Raw genomic sequence first — 21,053 nt, forward strand, 5'->3', positions numbered from 1 at the left:
GTTTCAGCCATTTGCTCCCCACCTGTCCAACAGTCATGATCACAGGCGTTTAATGGCAAAGATCACACACAACTGAAGAGTGACTGGATCATCTTTTAATTGTACAAAACGGCAAACAGCATTGTATACCTTCATACTGTATGTTGATTAAATGGAGGGAGAACGTTAGACATCATTTTTAATTCAATAAAACCGGACTGGGAGATTCCTGGGGATGCCAGGGTTATAAGAAACAGAATTGGAGGACCCTGCTGTGGTCTGTCGTGGGACCCGGTTTTTGCTCTCTGTCTCCACCTTGTGGTAGCCTGTTGTCATGGCAGGCGGTGAGCTCTCTGATGTCCAGCTGTTAGAAATGGCGGTGCGGCCCCTCACAATCGCACAGAGCTTCGCTCACAGACCCAGCGGAGCTCTGTGCTGCAGGAATCGGAATGAAACGTGCTTATGGTCCCTCTTAAGTATCCACAGCTTCTGTGGCTGTCATCACCATCTGTGACCCTTCAAGAGGAGGAGTAGAGTCACTGTGAGAGTCTGGTCACCTCAACACACCCTCAACTGACCGTGACACACTAGACACACACCTCAACTCAACACAACATCACCTCAACACACCCTCAACTGACTGTGACACACTAGACACACACCTCAACTCAACACAACATCATCGCAACACACCCTCAACTGACCGTGACACACTAGACACACACCTCAACCCAACACAACATCACCTCAACACACCCTCAATGCACCTTAACATACTGGACACACACCTCAACTCAACACAAACATGACCTCAACGCACACTGAACTGAACATCCTGTACTTAACAGACTTGAAATCCCATTCGAATAGCCGAAAATAACCAGACAGTAGTTCAAAGTAAAATGTCAACTGAAAATTGTTTATTTATTCAGCACTGGGAGGAACCTGTGTGACATGAAACAGTCACCAGCACCCCTCAACAGGCAGGAAGGTCCAGAGCACTCGTTTATGGGCTGGTGTCTGATTAAACAGAGAGAAGAAAACCCTTATATGCCATAGTGGGAAATCTTTCAATCTCTTTTGCCTGTTGCTAGGCTACCACCCTGAGCTGACCCAGGGTCCCATGTCTTTATATTATTTCCTTTGTGGTTAAACTGCTTGATGCCGATTTAAAAGAAGCCACTAGAAAGTGGACAATGTCTAGCGCAAAGCCCAATTTGGATCTCACATATGACAAAACAAAGCAAAAACACAAACCAACCTATGATAACTTTTGCTGATGAACATTCACGCTTATAAAAGTAATTCGCTATTGTTTTGCGAATGCATAGATACGTTTCCATTCCTTAACACCTCAGCAGAGCATCACCTCAACACGCCTTCATCCGACCTTAACACACGTCATACACATACCTCAACACAGCCCCATCTGATCTTTACATATCTCACACACTTTCAAGTGACCTCAGCATCACCTCAACACGCCTTCATCTGACCTTAACACATGTCACACACACACACCTCAACACAGCCCAATCTGATCTTAACATATCTCCCACGGCTCAACATGTCACATCTCCACACACTTTCAACTGACCTCAGCATCGCCTCAACACGCCCTCATCCGACCTTAACACACGTCACACGCACACACCTCAACACAGCCCCATCTGATCTTAACATATCTCCCACGGCTCAACACGTCACATCTCCACACACTTTCAACTGACCTCAGCATCGCCTCAACACGCCCTCATCCGACCTTAACACATGTCAAACACACATACACACACCTCAACACAGCCCAATCTGATCTTAACATATCTCCCACGGCTCAACACGTCACATCTCCACATACTTTCAACTGACCTCAGCATCGCCTCAACACGCCCTCATCTGACCTTAACACACGTCACACACACACACCTCAACACAGCCCCATCTGATCTTAACATATCTCCCACGGCTCAACACGTCACATCTCCACACACTTTCAACTGACCTCAGCATCGCCTCAACACGCCCTCATCCGACCTTAACACATGTCAAACACACATACACACACCTCAACACAGCCCAATCTGATCTTAACATATCTCCCACGGCTCAACACGTCACATCTCCACATACTTTCAACTGACCTCAGCATCGCCTCAACACGCCCTCATCTGACCTTAACACACGTCACACACACACACCTCAACACAGCCCCATCTGATCTTAACATATCTCCCACGGCTCAACACGTCACATCTCCACACACTTTCAACTGACCTCAACGCACCTTCATCTTCAACATAAGTTAACATGCATCTTTATAGAACCTATCCATGCTCCTGATACAGTTTTTCAATAGTATTGACATCACCAATAAGACCATGAAGAATGTCAGTGCTCGATAGAAAATATCTCTGCACACAACCCCACAGCTGGGAGGGTTAAGTGAACATGGTCACAGTCTGTGGAGCATCAGATGTTTAAAGGGTGATTATGTCAATAGTGCTGTGCATTCTCAACCACAGCTCTTCTCCCTTCATCCAGTTTCTAACCATTTTATCCAGTGAAGAATCATGGGAGAGCTGGAGCCTATCCCAGCAAGCAATGGGCACAAGGTGGGATACACCCTAGGCAGGACACCAGTCCATTAACAGGGCATACAGACTCTCACACCAGGGCAACTCTACCCAGAAGCCATTTAAACCATCAGCATGTCTCTGGACTGCGGGAGGAAACCCACACACCCATGGGGAGAACATGCAAACTCCACACAGACAGCACCCTAGGAATTGAATCCAGGGCCCCAATACTGCAAGGTAGCAATGCTGACCACTTCACCACTGTGCCACCCTATTCTTCTTCTCAAATATTAATAACAAGACAATTAAAAGCTGGTGATTAAGAAGTAGCAGAATTAGGATACGAATAACAGGATTCAAAACAAGATCAGGGGAAATGATAACAATTCCTTATAGGGGAAACTGCAAGAGTGGCAGTGATTTTACCTCCTAATAGTGTGAACATACTCATCTTTCACACATGCCTGCACAGGCACTTACACATTAGTGAGTAGCTGTGTCCCATCAAGCCAGCGCCACCTAGCACTGCCGTTACTGCTCAGCCCAATCCAGTACCGAAAACCAGTCACCGTTACCTCACGGAGCATCTCCTGCAAAGCCAATAGAGAAACAGTTCTCCTCATCTGCCAGAACAGAAAAAAGACATTTTCTTAGCTGGGAAGATTGGAGCGAGTGAGAGCTCAGGAGGTGCAGTGTGAGAGTTCAGGAGGTTCAGTATGAGATCTCAGGAGGAGCAGAGTGAGAGCGCAGGAGGTTCAATATGAGAGCTCAGGAGGAGCAGAGTGAGAGCTCAGGAGGTTCAGTGTGAGATTTCAGGAGGAGCAGAGTGAGCTCAGGAGGTTCAGTATGAGAGCTCAGGAGGAGCAGAGTGAGAGCTCAGGAGGTTCAGTGTGAGATTTCAGGAGGAGCAGAGTGAGCTCAGGAGGTTCAGTATGAGAGCTCAGGAGGAGCAGAGTGAGAGCTCAGGAGGTTCAGTGTGAGATTTCAGGAGGAGCAGAGTGAGCTCAGGAGGTTCAGTATGAGAGCTCAGGAGGAGCAGAGTGAGAGCTCAGGAGGTTCAGTGTGAGATTTCAGGAGGAGCAGAGTGAGCTCAGGAGGTTCAGTATGAGAGCTCAGGAGGAGCAGAGTGAGAGCTCAGGAGGTTCAGTATGAGATTTCAGGAGGAGCAGAGTGAGCTCAGGAGGTTCAGTATGAGAGCTCAGGAGGAGCAGAGTGAGAGCTCAGGAGGTTCAGTACGAGATCTTAGGAGGAGCTGAGTGAGAGCTCAGGAGGTTCAGAGTAAGAGCTCAGGAGGAGCAGAGTGAGAGCTCAGGAGGTTCAGTATGAGATCTTAGGAGGAGCTGAGTGAGAGCTCAGGAGGTTCAGAGTAAGAGCTCAGGAGGAGCAGAGTGAGAGCTCAGGAGGTTCAGTATGAGAGCTCAGGAGGAGCCGAGTGAGAGCTCAGGAGGTTCAGAGTGAGAGTTCAGGAGGAGGCAGAGTGAGAGTTCAGGAGGTTCAGTATGAGAGCTCAGGAGGAGCAGAGAGCCCAGGAGGAGTAAAGTGAGAGCTCGGGAGGAGCAGAGTGAGAGCTCAGGAGTAGCAGAGTGAGAGCTCCGTTTCACTGAATAAAGCTAACTGGATAAAGCTCTTAGAAAATTAATGGATTGTTGTTCACATTCACACATTTTAATTTGTGGTCTTTCAAGTATTAAAAGGGTTAGTGTTTTTTTTTCCATGCATATCAATATGGATCCCCAATGCAGAGTCGGCTCTGTATGAATGCGTCTGTGTGTCCTCACCAGCTCCTCTCTGTCCTGGATCACAGCGAGATGAGCCCCCAGGACAGAACACGCATTATGGGAAAAATCCCAGGATTTCCCTTCGGATGAGACAAAGTAACAGGTCCCATTGGGACCCCTGTGCCAACTGGAGGGACAGATTTCACACACTTCTCCTAGAGAGACACACAGGAAGACGGGCATCAGAATAAAACCGCTCTTTAAAAATATGAACAGATTCAGACACAGAGGTTTAGCAATAAGAATATTATGTTTAAATAACAGCACTTCATACATTTCCCAATATAACATGCATATTTAGCTATAAAAAGGTTGACAATACTATATAGTTTTGCTGAACTATAAGCCAGAATTATTAACACTATTAAGTGTTGGAAAAGAGCTAAGGAATTTATTCCACATTCCACGTTTTCGACAGAGATGTGGACGTCTGGTGTACCTAAAAGACAAAGAAATTGACATGGTCCAGAGTCTATCCCAGCACGAAGCGGGCACAATGGCGGGCTACACACTGGACAGGACGCCAGTCCATCACAGGGCACGCACACCAACACACTCCAGGACCTTTTTTCCCAGGAGCCAACTAACCTCCCAGCATGCCTATGGACTGCGGGAGAGAAAGTTAAGCACCTGGAGGACACCCACGCAAGCACAGGGGAGAACATGCAAACTCCACCCAGACAGCCCTCCACCCATCTGGGGGTAGAAATATACTAAGCTTAAATGGAAATGTCTCCCTCTTTCACAGCTTATCTGATAATTATCTTATAAAAATAAAAGGGGCAGAGTGCCTGTGGCTGGGAGGTTGCCGGTTCGAATCCCACAGCCGGCAGAGGAATCCTACTCCGTTGGGCCCCTGAGCGAGGCCCTTCACCCCAGCTGCTCCAGGGGCGCCGTATAAATGGCTGACCCTGTGCTCTGACCCCCAGCTTCTCTCCCTGTCTGTGTGTCTCATGGAGAGCAAGCTGGGGTCTGTGAAAAGACACATTCCTAATGCAAGAAACTATATATGGCCAATAAAGTGATCTGATCTTATCACAGCCCCCTTTGTTAGCAGGGTCACACAAGTTTTCCCACAATGCCCTGTGCACAGAATACACAACTTTGCACAGAAGTATCCGATGACGGAGAGCTCTGTACGTTCCGGAATTTACTGGATCTGTACATTTCAGGGTTTGCTTGTTTTAGTTATTTCTGACTGAGAACGGTTATATACATTTAGGGGGTTCCCTGCGATGCCGAACTTATTTCCCAACCCGCTATATAAGATATTGTATAGAATCAAATCCATCTGGGTGTAATAATAATAATAATGATAATTGCTTACATTTATATAGCGCTTTTCTGGACACTCCACTCAAAGCGCTTTACAGGTAATGGGGATCCCCTCCACCCCCACCAGTGTGTACCAACACCTGGGTGAGGTGCCAGTCCGCTCCCCACACCCCAGCTCTCAGTGGGGAGGAGAGCAGAGTGATGGAGCCAGTTCAGAGAAGGGGGTTATTAGGAGGCCATGATGGGTAAAGGCCAGGGGGGAAATTTGGCCAGGACACTGGGGTAACACCCCTACTCTTTTCGAGAAATGCCCTGGGTTTTTTAATGAGAGTCAGGACCTCAGTTTTACATGAGACGGCACCAAAGGACGGCACCTGTTTACAGTCTAGTGTCCCCCGTCACTATACTGGGGCATCAGGACCCACACAGACCGCAGGGTGAGCGCCCCCTGCTGGCCTCACTAACACCTCTTCCAGCAGCAGCCTCAGCTTTCCCAGGAGTCTCCCCTCCAGGTACTGGCCAGGCTCCCACCTGCTGAGTCTCCTGTGGGGCTGCCAGGTGTGAGTTGCAGGGTGATATGGCTGCTGGCTTATGGCTAGTGTAGTTTCTTCTCTTTATGTATTTCTGCTACAATCAATTTCCATTTCAGACGGAATCCACCCTAACTTTAGTGCAAAAAGTAGTATTTAGCATGCGTTGTGTGCACTGTATATCCTCAGAATGACCAATGAAACACACCCCGCAGGGCACAGGTGGAAACCTTAGGGAAGTGCATTTAAAACGTCGAAAAAAAGGAGGCACTTCCTCTGTACACAAAGGGTGGTGGGAGTGGGGAACAAGCCGTCCAGCTATGTGGGGGAAGGCAGTAAACTGGCTTCTGGTCAAGAAACAGTTAGAAGGGATCCTGCAGTCGGGCCAGGAGACACTACTTTACACAAAGGGGGGGCGGGAGCGTGGAACGAGCCGCCCAGCCATGGGGATGACGCTGACCCTTAGATCAATTAACTACCGAAAACGGAGCCTCCACTCAACTGGGACTGTTCTTCTGATCTCCGTGTCTGGGTTTTAGGGCGCAGTATCTGCTGGGGTCCCGCGGAGCTCCCCATTTCCCTCTGCTGGCGATGTTACCTGTCGTTCCGGTGACCGGATCCATGCAGAGGAACCTCCTGAGATCATTCAGCAACTCGGGCTCCTTCTCGGTCGGATCCGCACATCTTTCCCGTTCCTGATCCTTGTTCACGGGGGGCTGCTCCGGCTCTCCCGGTCTGTGCTCCAGGTGCACCTTCCCGCCCGGTTGGCGGCACTTGTGCCCCCCTGCAGATCACACCCAGTCAGCCTCTCCTCTCGCGATCTGCACTAACGAATACCCTGGCAGAGGACCTGCAGCAGGACCTCCTTAACAGTGCTCTTTCGCTATAAATTGAACCGAGGTGACGAGGGTGACGCAGTGGTTAGGCTTTGCTGTCTCCCACCCATGGGATCTGGGGTGCTGTCTGTGTGGAGTTTGCATGTTCTCCCTGTGTTTACGTGGGTGTTTCCACCCACTGACGGGCTGGTGGGTTCATTTGCCCTAGTGTGTGTGTGTGTGTTCTGTGATGGACTGGCGTCCCATCCGGGGTGTACCCTGCCTTGCGCCCGTTGCTTGCTGGGATAGACTCCCCCGCTTCCTTCAATTGGAAGATGCCGTTCCAGAATTGCTGGGGATGGACTCAGGAGGCTCTCATATAAAGCCAAGCTACAGTCCGTTATACTGAGGTGGCGCAAAAAAAATGGCTTCTGTTCGACAATGTGGCCCAAGTTTAAATCCTGCCAGAGAGAGAAGGCAGAGGGACTGTGAGACTCGAACAGACAGCACAGGACAGCAGTCCTGGGCGTTGGGACAGGAGTTCAGGAGGCAGACCGTCCCCATAGAAGGGTTGTCATTTCCACAGTCCTGCCACTAGAGGCCGCCAAAACTAAAACAGGGGATTCGTTCGCGTGGGTTAAACTTAAATTAGAATAATTGATAATAATAATAAAAAACTTTATTTATATAGCGCCTTTAAAGGTGGGTTCTCAAATCGCTCTACAGAATGACAACACCAATAAATAAAAGGAATACACAAGATAAAACAACATGACAATACACAGATGGGTAGCTGAGTCAGCATGTGAAGTCTGCAAAGGGACAAGTAATAGGATTATTCCTAAAGAGAAGAGAAAAAATGCAACGTTTCGGCTGTGAAGCCCTCACACCTGAAGAAGGCTGAAACGTTGTGTTTTCTCTCTTCTCTTTTCAGCCTGGAATAGACCTATTACTTGTTCCTTTACAATACACAGAGGAGACCGTGGATGGTGGTACTGAGAAAAGCAGAGGGGTGAAGAATGGAACCAGTTCAGTAAAGGCTCTTCTGAAGAAGAGGGTTTGGAGTCTGGATTTGAAGGAGTTTAGAGAAGGTGACTCTCTGATATCCTTGGGGAGAGAGTTCCAGAGCTTGGGGGCATAACAGGAGAAGGCCCTGTCGCCCATACAATGTAGACGGGCTTGGGGAGACAGTAAGGAGGGCAGAATTAGAGGAGTTGTTAATTATTAATGACATTCTGAGTGGTGGTGGCACATAATCTTCCTAACACAGTTTCGGACTTCTTATGAAGAAGGAGTGGGCTTTTTCTGAGCAGTCTCTCACATTTAAATAAAAACGTAAAAAGTTTATGTGTGTTTCTGGACCCACGCAGGGATCTTACTCTCTTAAGACTCCAGGAACAGAGACGTTTGAAAGTGACCAAATATGGGATTCCTCTTTTTGAGTGCCCTAAGAATCGTAGCTTTAAATGGGCTGGTGTTCGTAAAGTGCAGAACTTTCGCTAGAACATACTGTAAAACCTCCAGGCTCAGAGGTAGTTTGCTGGGCTAGCTTTAACTCTCCACCATGTCTCTGCAACACCTGGAGTGAAGACAATTAATAAAAATAATAATAATAATTGCTTACACTTACATAGCGCTTTTCTGGACACTCCACTCAAAGCGCTTTACAGGTAATGGGGATCCCCTCCACCCCCAGCAGTGTGTACCCCCACCTGGATGAGGCGCCAGTCCGCTCCCCACACCCCAGCTCTCAGTGGGGAGGAGAGCAGAGTGATGGAGCCAGTTCAGAGAGGGGGGTTATTAAGAGGCCATGATGGGTAAAGGCCAGGGGGGAAATTTGGCCAGGACACCGGGGTAACACCCCTACTCTTCTCGAGAAACACCCTGGGATTTTTAATGACCACAGAGAGTCAGGACCTCGGTTTTACGTCTCATCCGAAGGACGGCGCCTGTTTACAGTCTAGTGTCCCCCGTCACTATACTGGGGCATCAGGACCCACACAGACCGCAGGGTGAGCGCCCCCTGCTGGCCCCACTAACACCTCTTCCAGCAGCAGCCTCAGCTTTCCCAGGGGTCTCCCCTCCAGGTACTGACCAGGCTCCCACCTGCTGAGTCTCCAGTGGGGCTGCCAGTTGTGAGTTGCAGGGTGACAGGGCTGCTGGCAATCGAAGACCTAACACGTTTCTGTGTCCCAGCAGTGACTCTGACCCCTACAAACCCAAATCAAGCAGCCCAAAATGTGTCAATAAAAGGTACAATAATATAAGTAGAAAACACTGACAAATGATCATCGTAAAATGTTTTGCTCGAGACTAGCATAAATATTGTGCACAAGTTGCTGGTGTCTTGTCCACGAACCTAGACTTGTTCATAGCTGGGGGTGACTATGGGGTTGCTCGATTTGTAGCTGAGCTTCTACCCCTCAAGATTACATTAAATCCTTTCAAGAAAAAAACAGTCCTGGTGTGTTTGTGTGTAGTCTTTGTCATCAAGAACAGTTCTACTCATGAAGCTGTGGCCAAATCCATTTTCTAAGCCAGTCGGACTCAGTAACATTCCTCTGAAGGTGCCCAAGTCCATTTGTGATTCTGTGAATGAGGACCTTCACAAAACTCCTTTAACTAAAGTTTTTAATGGGCAATATCAAGTTCAAGTTCAAGTTTATTGTCATTATACTCATAAACAGGTATAAGGTATAACGAAATGCTATTTAGCTAGCTCTCGGACGATAAGTAGTACAAAAAAACAACAATACAATTGTATAAGAAAAGAAAGACAGAGACAACAGGCAGTGTGCAAAACAGCAACAGGTAATGTGCAAAAACAACAACAGGCAGTGTGCAAAACGACAACAGGCAGTGTGCAAAATGACAACAGGCAGTGTGCAAAACGACAACAGGCAGTGTGCAAAACGACAACAGGCAATACGACAACAGGCAATGTGCAAAACGACAACAGGCAGTGTTCAAAACGACAACAGGCAGTGTGCAAAAACGACAACAACAGGCGGTATGCAAAACGAAAACAACAGGCAGTGTGCAAAACAACAACAGGCAGTGTGCAAAAAACAACAGGCAGTGTGCAAAAACAACAACAGGTAATGTGCAAAACAACATCAGATGTGCAAAAACACGCATCAACAGGATGAGATAAAGGATAGAAATTATGGGGAGTTAGCTTTTTGACAAGTGAGGTGGAGGTAGATTTCTGTGTGTGTTTGAGTTTTTGAGCATATAGTTTTGCTCTTGGGTTGGTGGAGATCAATTTGCAAGCCTTTTCTTTGTGCTCATCTTGGGTGATGGCTTTTGAACATGATCAACAAATAAACTTAAATCGAATTGCATTCTAATCGCATTGCCAAAGTACAGAAGGACCAAAAAATGAAATGATTGAGCCCAAATGTTACATAGACAAAGACCGCAGACATACTGGGCTAAATTCCCCTGAACTGTAGATTAGAAAGCATTACATAACACAGCGACACAAGCGGCAATGTTTTATTTAGAGCTGTGAACGAGTTTCTTTAAATAAGCATTCAGCTTCCGAAGCTGATGTGCTTTCTGTCAGCTCGCATCGTCAGGTTTCTCGCCATCTACACAATGCAGGGAGGTGTCTATATCGCCCGATTGCAAGAGATGCGTAAATCTTCATACCAGATCATTTTGGAACCCCAAATTACAAATGCAAATTGTCTGCTGTTCTTCATAGCTACGATGCGCACTGTTACTTTTCTAGCTTAAATCTTCAAGTGGGTACCAGCTGTTGTTTTCCCCCACAAATTGTAAAAAACGTCAAATACTCTGTGAGTGACCAATATTTTTTACAATTTGTCATTCTTCCTCCTCTCTGTTATGAATGTAACTGTTATAATAACAATTAATAATAATTGCTTACACTTATATAGTGCTTTTCTGGACACTCCACTCAGAGCTCTGTACAGGTAATGGGGATCCCCTCCACCCCCAGCAGTGTGCAGCCCCACCTGGATGAGGCGCCAGTCCGCTCCCCACACCCCAGCTCTCAGTGGGGAGGAGAGCAGTGTGATGGAGCCAGTTCAGAGAGGGGGGTTATTAGGAGGCCATGATGGGTAAAGGCCAGGGGGAAATTTGGCCAGGACACCAGGGTAACACCCCTACTCTTCTCGAGAAACGCCCTGGGGTTTTTAATGACCACAGAGAGTCAGGACCTCGGTTTTACATCTCATCCAAAGGACGGCGCCTGTTTACAGTCTAGTGTCCCCCGTCACTATACCGGGGCATCAGGACCCTCACAGACCGCAGGGTGAGCGCCCCCTGCTGGCCCCACTAACACTTCTTCCAGCAGCAGCCTCAGCTTTCCCAGGAGTCTCCCCTCCAGGTACTGACCAGGCTCCCACCTGCTGAGTCTCTAGTGGTGAGCTGCAGGGTGATATGGCTGCTGGCTCATGTTCTTAGGGTTACAAACAGTCCCATGAAAGGCTCCATGCAGAATAAAGTTTATCGTTACACCAATAAAAGCCAAATAGAAACACGTTCAAGTCATGCAAATGACGATTTAATAGAATTTCGTAGCTTTGATGAAAGAAATCGAATTGAAATGTCTTCCTTAAACCATTGAAATTTTGGGCCGTTTTGGCGACGTTAAAACAGCAGTATGAAAGAAAAAATGTGTTAAGAACTTCGGTTCACACCTGTTTTACATTGAAATTCAATTTTGAATTGATGCGCCCTGTCCACAAGACCACAGATAGGAGGGCAAACACAACTACAGAGTAACCTAAAAAAAACTACATTTCCCATGATGCAATTGCACTATGATTTCACTGGAGTCCCTGTGTTGGCCGGCTACTGAGACAGCGTCATCAGGCCAGAATGTTGCAGCAAAGTCAGTTGCATGAGAACCGAAATGCTGCCATGTATAATCTGTGATAGTGCCAGCAGCCATATCACCCTGCAACTCACACCTGGCAGCCCCACTGGAGCTCAGCAGGTGGGAGCCTGGTCAGTACCTGGAGGGGAGATTCCTGGGAAAAACTAAGAATGCTGCTGGAAGAGGTGTTAGTGGGGCCAGCAGGGGGCGCTCACCCTGCGGTCTGTGTGGGTCCTAATGCCCCAGTATAGTGACGGGGGACACTATATTGTAAAAAGGCAACGTCCTTCGGATGAGATGTAAAACCGAGGTCCTGACTCTCTGTGGTCATTAAAAATCCCAGGGTGTTTCTCGAGAAGAGTAGGGGTGTTACCCCGGTGTCCTGGCCAAATTCCCCCCCTGGCCTTTACCCATCATGGCCTCCTAATAACCCCCCTCTCTGAACTGGCTCCATCACTCTGCTCTCCTCCCCACTGAGAGCTGGTGTGTGGGGAGCGGACTGGCGCCTCATCCAGGTGGGGGTACACACTGCTTGGGGTGGTGGGGATCCCCAGGACCTGTACAGAGCTCTGAGTGGAGGATCCAGAAAAGCGCTATATAAGTGTAAGCAATTATTATTATTATTATTATTAGTGGCGATCGACTTACAGACTGCCCCCATGGCGATGACGATGATCAGTAAGACACATACTACAATGCCCAGAGCAATGTGGATCGGTGCTCCAGAGCTGGACCCTGCGGGAGAGAGTGAGAGAGAGAAAGATTCTCGTTCACACACACTGGCTGTGCAAAGCACCAACGCCGCACCTAAGCTAAAACAGAGAGACAGACAGAGATGGAGACCAAAGCAGTCGATCACCGAATTGCGACTGGAGCTGAAAAGAGCACAATCGACCGGGAGCACACGCTCCCAGTGATCTTGAACGATTATTAAGACTGCACGCCATCGTTTCGGCAAACGCGAGCCTTCCATTGCGACAAACCTTTTTGTCTAGACAAGAGTGTAGCTGGTGGAGGCACCTTGGAGGTTATTTTTTGTGTTCAGGGAAAGAGATCGGGGCAAACGGGCATGCATCAGCACGTACGAGTTAGACCCTGCTGCAACGGATGTTCCTTAGTGGTCTCTCTTACAATCTCCATTTCAGAGCAACAGCCCTGGGCAGGACTACAGGACTACAGGACTACATTCCCCAGAATCCTCTGGGAGGAATGAGCGGCAGCTCTCCGTCAGCTGACCAGTTGCAGGAAGACAATTGGTCGGGAGACTGCTTAAAAAACAGGAAGAAGGCGACGCCCTGTGCTGGTTAGCCAGTGGATATCTGCTGTTGGAAGGTCAGGGAGGGGAACCCAGGATTGAAGCCGATCAAAAACAGCAGAAACTGTGATCTTGTGAACTGGACATTTTGTAAAGTTTCTCAGGGGGAATTTTTGGAATTGTTTATTTGAGTCCAGTAGGCAGTTTAGCTGCTCGGCTGTGATCGATTATCATGATAAACTACTTTTGTACAGCACCTTTAAGAAGTGGCTTCTTCTTTTAGGAGTTTTGAGATGAGGCAGTTGAGGCAGAAGTTCACAGATGAGCTCAGATTTTCGTCTTGCTGTTTGCTTGTGATGGCTTTTAGATTTTTCAAATTTTATTGAAAGTAACATTTTTTATTTCATTTTGCACTGTGAAATAAGGCACGCTGGTGTTTTTGTAACCCTCCAGTCGTGTGTTCGGTGTGTCTGTTGGCCCGATCCCACCTATTTCAAAGATCCAAAGGCCCGGAGACTCTTTGAGAGGAAAGCAGAGAGAATATGATCATCATGAATATCATCAATTGTGACTCCTGAGACCAACCTCTAGCTGAGTCTCCCAGCTCAAAAGATTAACAGCCATCTGTCCATTATGAAGGGTTAGGACATATACACCGTCCCGGAAGCAATCTGAGTTGTCAAGGAGCACAGCTTAGCCCTACCCATAGTGTAGCTCCAAAGGCAAGGAGCTGCCCTCTGGATAATAAGGAGTAGTTGCTCTCTGGAGGAAGCCTTAGCTGCAGGATTGGGCATAATAGTTCTGTCCAGTGACCTAGAGCACCTAGGGAAAGTAGTAGCAAACCCAGCTAAGGTTTTGGTTAATGTCCCTGGCCAAACAGGATAAGCTGTGTAAACTTTTTTTTTCCTTCCAGGCTAGGTTTATATAGCTAATACAGACTACATGGACCCATGCTTATAGATCAGGTTATATGGTTACAGGAGAAGGCTGTGGTGTGATCACGCAGGGGCTATGGTCTTAACCCAACTCCCCTTAGGACCCAGCAATGCTGAGGGTGTCAGGGAAGGCTGGGAGTCTGGACCTGGAGGTAACCTGCTCTGGATCAGACCAAGAGCACATAAAAACAATAGTGAAAAACGGATGTAGAGCTTGTTTATACCTGTGTCCATAATCATTACTCAAGCACGCGTATGAGCAGCACAGCCTCTAAAATAAGCATTAAAACAAGAGCACCTAAACACCACCCCTCTGGCACGAAGACAGTTTAGAAGCGAAGCCACAGGTTTATTATACAAAATAAGCCCTATTAAAAAAAAAAAAGGTTCATACATGAAAGCCCAAGCAGTCCAACTAGCTTATTTGGTTGCTAGAACCTTGTTGATCACAGGTTCTTATCCAGCTGTTGCCTGCGAATCTGCCTCAATAATATGGCTAGGGTGGATCTGTTCCAGACACCCACCACCCTTCCTGTAAAGGGTTCACCGTTGTAAATGTAAAGGGTTCAAGGTTTCAACGTTGATTCTGACGTATTCCTCCCCCTGGATGTCTTTGTCTAGCCCTTTTCGGTTTAGTGCCCTGAGGGGGACCTAATATTTACCCGTTCGAGACTAAAGAGATTAAGTTCCTCTCCGTTGTCCGTGCCCGGCTCGCCTTTTAAAGCCAGAAGTGAGCCGTGCCTCCTTCGTGAGACCGGAGTCCAGAAATATCCCAGTTTCACAACGTGCAGGCGGGCGTGTGCGTGGGGGAGACTGAAGAGACGTCCCCGTGCAATTCAGACTTGAAACAGAAACGAGAGTTACGAAGACCCGGGCTCGTTGGGGAACTAGGCAGCAGAACTGAGCCTCGCTGCCTGACTGCGGCGGACAGGGGAAGGGAAACCGAAGGGGGAAGAGAGCCGGACAGGAGCTGAGTCTTTACCTGCGACGCAAAGCGATAGAGAAGGAAAGGGATCTTCACTTACTGGTTGTCTCCTCTCCTGCCTCTGCGTTCGGCCTCTTGCCCACGACTTCGTACTGGTCCTGCGTCGGCCTCTGCAGATCGGAGTAGAGGCCCTGTTGCGCTATTGGTCCTTCTGGGAGGAGCAGGGACCCAGAGAGAGAGAGAGAGAGAGATCCACGCTGTGAGTCTCTCTCAGAGCAGAGAGCCGACGAGAGCTGTGCGCGGGGGGGACAACGAGCCTCCGCCCGCCCCCTCCCTCACTTGAGAGAGAAGCGAAGAGGTTTCTGTTCGAGGAAGAGAGAGAGAGAAAGGCCAAAGCAGTCCAACTAGTTTATTTTAGTTGCTAGAACCTTATTGATCACAGGCTCTTACCCAGCTGTTCCCGGACATCTGCCTCAATAATATGGCTAGCGTGGATTTGTTCCAGACACCCACCACCCTTTGTGTAAAGAAGTGCCGCCTGGCCACTCTTCGATGTTCTTACGTGTGCCCTTGTTTCAATGTTGATTCTGATGTATTCCTCCCCTGGATGTCTTTGTCTAGGCCTTTTCGGGTTACTGAGGGGGACTTAATATTTACCCGTTCAAGACTAAAGAGATTAAGTTCCTCTCCGTTGTCCGTGCCCGGCTCGCCTTTTAAAGCCAGAAGTGAACCGTGCCTCCTTCGTGAGACCGGAGTCCAGAAATATCCCAGTTTCACAACGCGCAGGCGGACGTGTGCGTGGGGGAGACTGAAGAGACGTCCCCGTGCAATTCAGACTTGAAACAGAAACGAGAGTTACGAAGACCCGAGCTCGTTGGGGAACAAGCCAGCAGGACTGAGCCTCGCTGCCTGACTGCGGCGGACAGGGGAAGGGAAACCGAAAGGGGGAAGAGAGCCGGACAGGAGCCGAGTCTTTACCTGCGACGCAAAGCGATAGAGAAGGAAAGGGATCTTCACTTACTGGTTGTCTCCTCTCCTGCCTCTGCGTTCGGCCTCTTGCCCACGACTTCGTACTGGTCCTGCGTCGGCCTCTGCAGATCGGAGTAGAGGCCCTGTTGCGCTATTGGTCCTTCGGGGAGGAGCAGGGACCCAGAGAGAGAGAGAGAGAGAGAGAGAGAGAGAGAGAGAGATCTGCGACTCAGGTACTGTGACATGGAAAACTTTACAAACACACGCTGAAAAAGAAAAGAAACACATACATAGACAAACAACTTGCAGAAATTGAGGAGTCACTAAATCAGAACTGTCTCTGGGAGAAGTGGAACAACTTAAACAAATCAAAACCAGAAGAATTGGCCATCCAAAATGGAACAATCTGGCAAACATACTTTGAAAATCTCTATGAAAAGCTCCCGAATACAAATCAATCAGACCAAAACACCATTTATGAAAAACTCAAAATTTTAGAATTGGCTATCAAAGACAACCAAAACCCCTTAGACTCCCCAATCACTGAGCAGGAGCTACTGGACAAACTCCAGGCCCTCAGACCACGCAAAGCCTGTGGCCATGATGGAGTCATAAATGAGATGCTGAGACACAGCAGCCCAAAGTTGCAACAAGCCCTGCTCAAACTCCTCAATCTCATCATGACAGCTGGATGTTTCCCCGAGGCCTGGAACCAAGGACTGATCACGCCCATCTATAAGAGTGGAGATAAACTCGATCCCAACAACTACCGGGGCATCTGTGTGAACAGTAACCTGGGGAAGGTATTCTGCAGTATCCTAAATACACGAATACTGGCCTTCCTTACCGAACACAATGTCCTGAGTAAAAGTCAGATTGGCTTCTTGCCAGATCACCGCACATCTGATCACATTTACACCCTACACACACTGATAGACAAACACGTCCACCAAAAACACAAAGGAAAAATTTTTGCCTGCTTTGTCGATTTCAAAAAAGCATTTGACTCGATTTGGCATGAGAGATTGTTTTATAAACTACTCCAAAGTGGCATAGGGGGCAAAGTGTACGACATCATTAAATCAATGTATTCAGAGAGCAAATGTGCAGTGAAAATTGGAAACAAAAGGACTAAATTCTTCACCCAAGGCCGCGGAGTGAGACAGGGCTGCAGCCTGAGCCCAACACTGTTCAATATCTATATCAATGAATTAGCAGGAATGTTGGAGCAGTCTGCAGCTCCTGGTCTTACACTACATGACACAGAAATCAAGTTCCTGCTCTACGCAGATGACCTGGTCCTGCTGTCGCCCACAGAACAGGGGCTGCAGCAGAACCTGGCACTGCTGGAGCAGTACTGTCAGACCTGGGCACTGACAGTCAATCTGGACAAGACCAGAGTTATGGTTTTCCAGAAGAAAGCCAGACCTCAGGGAAACAGGTACAAATTCACACTGAACAACAACACATTGGAGCACACATCCAGCTACACATATCTCGGTCTCACCATCAGCTCTTCCGGGAGTTTTGACCTGGCAGTGAAGGCACTGAGGGAGAAGGCACTCAGGGCTTTCTACGCAATAAGAAGGAGGCTCTTCAACATCAACCCACCAACAAGAATCTGGCTCCAAATATTTGAAAGTGTAATCCAACCCATTGCCCTATACGGCAGTGAAGTGTGGGGTCCCCTCACAGACCAGGATTACACCCAATGGGACAAACACCCCACAGAAACTCTGCACATGGAGATCTGTAGAATCATACTCCGTGTGCAGAGAAAAACTCCTAACAACGGGTGCAGGGCCGAATTAGGCCAGTACCCACTATTGATAAACATACAGAAAAGAATATTAAAGTATTGGTTATACCTAAAAAACAGCGACCAAAATTCCTACCACCACAAAGCCCTGCTGAGCCAAGAGCTGAGCCCAAAACAGAGCCCCCTGAGCCAGCTGGTCCTGAGGCTCACCGACCTGAGCCACACCAACACTAACCAGCCTCAGGACAACACTGCTAGAGCACCACAACCAAGACTCAACCACATCACAGCACAGATCAAACAGCAATATCTCACACACTGGGACACACACACACAAACACAACATAAACTGGAATGCTACAGAACCTTAAACAGACAATACACACTAGCTGAATATTTGACCAAAATAAAAAATAACAAACAGAAACAGACCCTGACGAAGTACAGGCTCAGTGACCACAACCTGGCCATAGAAACTGGGCGACACAGGCAGACCTGGCTGCCCAGAGAGGACAGGCTGTGCTCCCACTGCCAGCGGGGAGAAATAGAGACAGAGGTGCACTTCCTACTGCACTGTGACAGATACTCTGGGATTAGAGAAACATTCTTCCCGAAATTCAGAAATCTAATCCCAGAGTTCCCACACCTGCCAAAACCACAACAGGTCCCAATCCTACTGGGAGAGGGAGGAGGGAACTCAGTTGATCTGGCAGCCCAGTATGTGATCTCCTGTCACAGCCTGAGGAACAGTGAGTCCGTCTCCCAATAATGCTCCAGCCGCCTACAGTATATGTCAGTATTTTATAATATGTCTTTGTTGTAAATGTCTGTAACGTCTGTAGATTTTATTTTACTTCTATTTTTGTTTTGTTCTATGTTAATTTTATTATTTTTATTTGCTTTGGCAACACTGATTGTACCCATCGGTCATGCTAATAAAGCACCTTGAATTGAATTGAATTGAATTGAATTGAGAGAGAGAGAGAGAGAGAGAGAGAGAGAGAGAGAGAGAGAGAGAGAGAGAGAGAGAGAGAGGTCCCCTCACAGACCAGGATTACACCCAATGGGACAAACACCCCACAGAAACTCTGCACATGGAGATCTGTAGAATCATCCTCCGTGTGCAGAGAAAAACTCCTAACAACGGGTGCAGGGCCGAATTAGGCCAGTACCCACTATTGATAAACATACAGAAAAGAATATTAAAGTATTGGCTACACCTAAAAAACAGTGACCAAAATTCCTACCACCACAAAGCCCTGCTGAGCCAAGAGCTGAGCCCAAAACAGAGCCCCCTGAGCCAGCTGGTCCTGAGGCTCACCGACCTGAGCCACACCAACACTAACCAGCCTCAGGACAGTACTGCTAGAGCACCACAACCCAGACTCAACCACATCACAGCACAGATCAAACAGCAATATCTCACACACTGGGACACACACACACAAACACAACATAAACTGGAATGCTACAGAACCTTAAACAGACAATACACACTAGCTGAATATTTGACCAAAATAAAAAATAATAAACAGAAACAGACCCTGACGAAGTACAGGCTCAGTGACCTGGCCATAGAAACTGGGCGACACAGGCAGACCTGGCTGCCCAGAGAGGACAGGCTGTGCTCCCACTGCCAGCAGGGTGAAATAGAGACAGAGGTGCACTTCCTACTGCACTGTGACAGATACTCTGGGATTAGAGAAACATTCTTCCCGAAATTCAGAAATCTAATCCCAGAGTTCCCACACCTCCCAAAACCACAACAGGTCCCAATCCTACTCGGAGAGGGAAGAGGGAACTCAGTTGATCTGGCAGCCCAGTATGTGATCTCCTGTCACAGCCTGAGGAACAGTGAGTCCGTCTCCCAATAATGCTCCAGCCGCCTACAGTAGATGTCAATATTATATAATATGTCTTTGCTGTAAATGTCTGTAACATGTCTGTAGATTTTATTTTACTTCTATTTTTTGTTTTGTTCTATGTTAATTTTATTATTTGTATTTGCTTTGGCAACACTGATTGTACCCATCGGTCATGCTAATAAAGCACCTTGAATTGAATTGAATTGAATTGAGAGAGAGAGAGATCCGCGCTGTGAGTCTCTCTCAGAGCAGAGAGCCGACGAGAGCTGTGCGCGGGGGGGACAACGAGCCTCCGCCCGCCCCCTCCTTCACTTGAGAGAGAAGCGAAGAGGTTTCTGTTCGAGGAAGAGAGAGAGAGAGAGAGAAAGGCCAAAGCAGTCCAACTAGTTTATTTTAGTTGCTAGAACCTTATTGATCACAGGCTCTTACCCAGCTGTTCCCGGACATCTGCCTCAATAATATGGCTAGCGTGGATTTGTTCCAGACACCCACCACCCTTTGTGTAAAGAAGTGCCGCCTGGCCACTCTTCGATGTTCTTACGTGTGCCCTTGTTTCAATGTTGATTCCGATGTATTCCTCCCCTGGATGTCTTTGTCTAGGCCTTTTCGGGTTAGTGCCCTGAGGGGGACTTAATATTTACCCGTTCAAGACTAAAGAGATTAAGTTCCTCTCCGTTGTCCGTGCCCGGCTCGCCTTTTAAAGCCAGAAGTGAGCCGTGCCTCCTTCGTGAGACCGGAGTCCAGAAATATCCCAGTTTCACAACGCGCAGGCGGACGTGTGCGTGGGGGAGACTGAAGAGACGTCCCCGTGCAATTCAGACTTGAAACAGAAACGAGAGTTACGGAGACCCGGGCTCGTTGGGGAACTAGGCAGCAGAACTGAGCCTCGCTGCTTGACTGCGAAGGACAGGGGAAGGGAAACCGAAAGGGGGAAGAGAGCCGGACAGGAGCTGAGTCTTTACCTGCGACGCAAAGCGATTGAGAAGGAAAGGGATCTTCACTTACTGGTTGTCTCCTCTCCTGCCTCTGCGTTCGGCCTCTTGCCCACGACATCGTACTGGTCCTGCGTCGGCCTCTGCAGATCGGAGTAGAGGCCCTGTTGCGCCATTGGTCCTTCGGGGAGGAGCAGGGACCCAGAGAGAGAGAGAGAGAGAGAGAGAGAGAGAGAGAGATCCGCGCTGTGAGTCTCTCTCAGAGCAGAGAGCCGACGAGAGCTGTGCGCGGGGGGGACAACGAGCCTCCGCCCGCCCCCTCCCTCACTTGAGAGAGAAGCGAAGAGGTTTCTGTTCGAGGAAGAGAGAGAGAGAGAGAAAGGCCAAAGCAGTCCAACTAGTTTATTTTAGTTGCTAGAACCTTATTGATCACAGGCTCTTACCCAGCTGTTCCCGGACATCTGCCTCAATAATATGGCTAGCGTGGATTTGTTCCAGACACCCACCACCCTTTGTGTAAAGAAGTGCCGCCTGGCCACTCTTCGATGTTCTACGTGTGCCCTTGTTTCAATGTTGATTCTGATGTAGTCCTCCTGGATGTCTTTGTCTAG

The 21,053-nt window shown here is 48.2% G+C and overlaps 1 protein-coding gene across 1 annotated transcript; it reads right to left on the reverse strand.

The window, feature by feature from the left end:
• Positions 1–80: 80 nt before the first annotated feature.
• Positions 81–20,778, reverse strand: LOC148646732 (uncharacterized). The gene is made up of 8 exons (XM_088608842.1): positions 20,516–20,778; positions 15,939–16,046; positions 15,018–15,128; positions 12,451–12,537; positions 6,737–6,922; positions 4,334–4,488; positions 3,036–3,145; positions 81–487 (listed from the first exon to the last, which is right to left on the reverse strand). The coding sequence occupies exons 1-8, from the start codon at positions 20,616–20,618 to the stop codon at positions 481–483; spliced, it is 867 nt and encodes a 288-aa protein (XP_088464968.1). The 5' UTR covers positions 20,619–20,778; the 3' UTR covers positions 81–480.
• Between the last annotated feature and the right edge of the window lie 275 nt (positions 20,779–21,053).

The sequence above is a fragment of the Lepisosteus platostomus genome, chromosome 16, assembly GCF_059453375.1.
Source record: "Lepisosteus platostomus isolate fLepPlt1 chromosome 16, fLepPlt1.hap1, whole genome shotgun sequence".
Classification (NCBI taxonomy): Eukaryota; Metazoa; Chordata; class Actinopteri; order Semionotiformes; family Lepisosteidae; genus Lepisosteus; species Lepisosteus platostomus.

What these genes read in the sequence shown, in the direction of transcription:
- LOC148646732 (XM_088608842.1), bottom strand. Translation starts at nt 20,618, where the DNA reads ATGGCGCAACAGGGCCTCTACTCCGATCTGCAGAGGCCGACGCAGGAC. An exon ending in GGCAGGAGAGGAGACAACCA is followed by an intron (nt 16,047 to 20,515) that starts GTAAGTGAAGAT and finishes TCCTCCCCGAAG; the next exon opens with GACCAATAGCGCAACAGGGC. An exon ending in TCCAGGACAGAGAGGAGCTG is followed by an intron (nt 3,146 to 4,333) that starts GTGAGGACACAC and finishes TTGGCTTTGCAG; the next exon opens with GAGATGCTCCGTGAGGTAAC.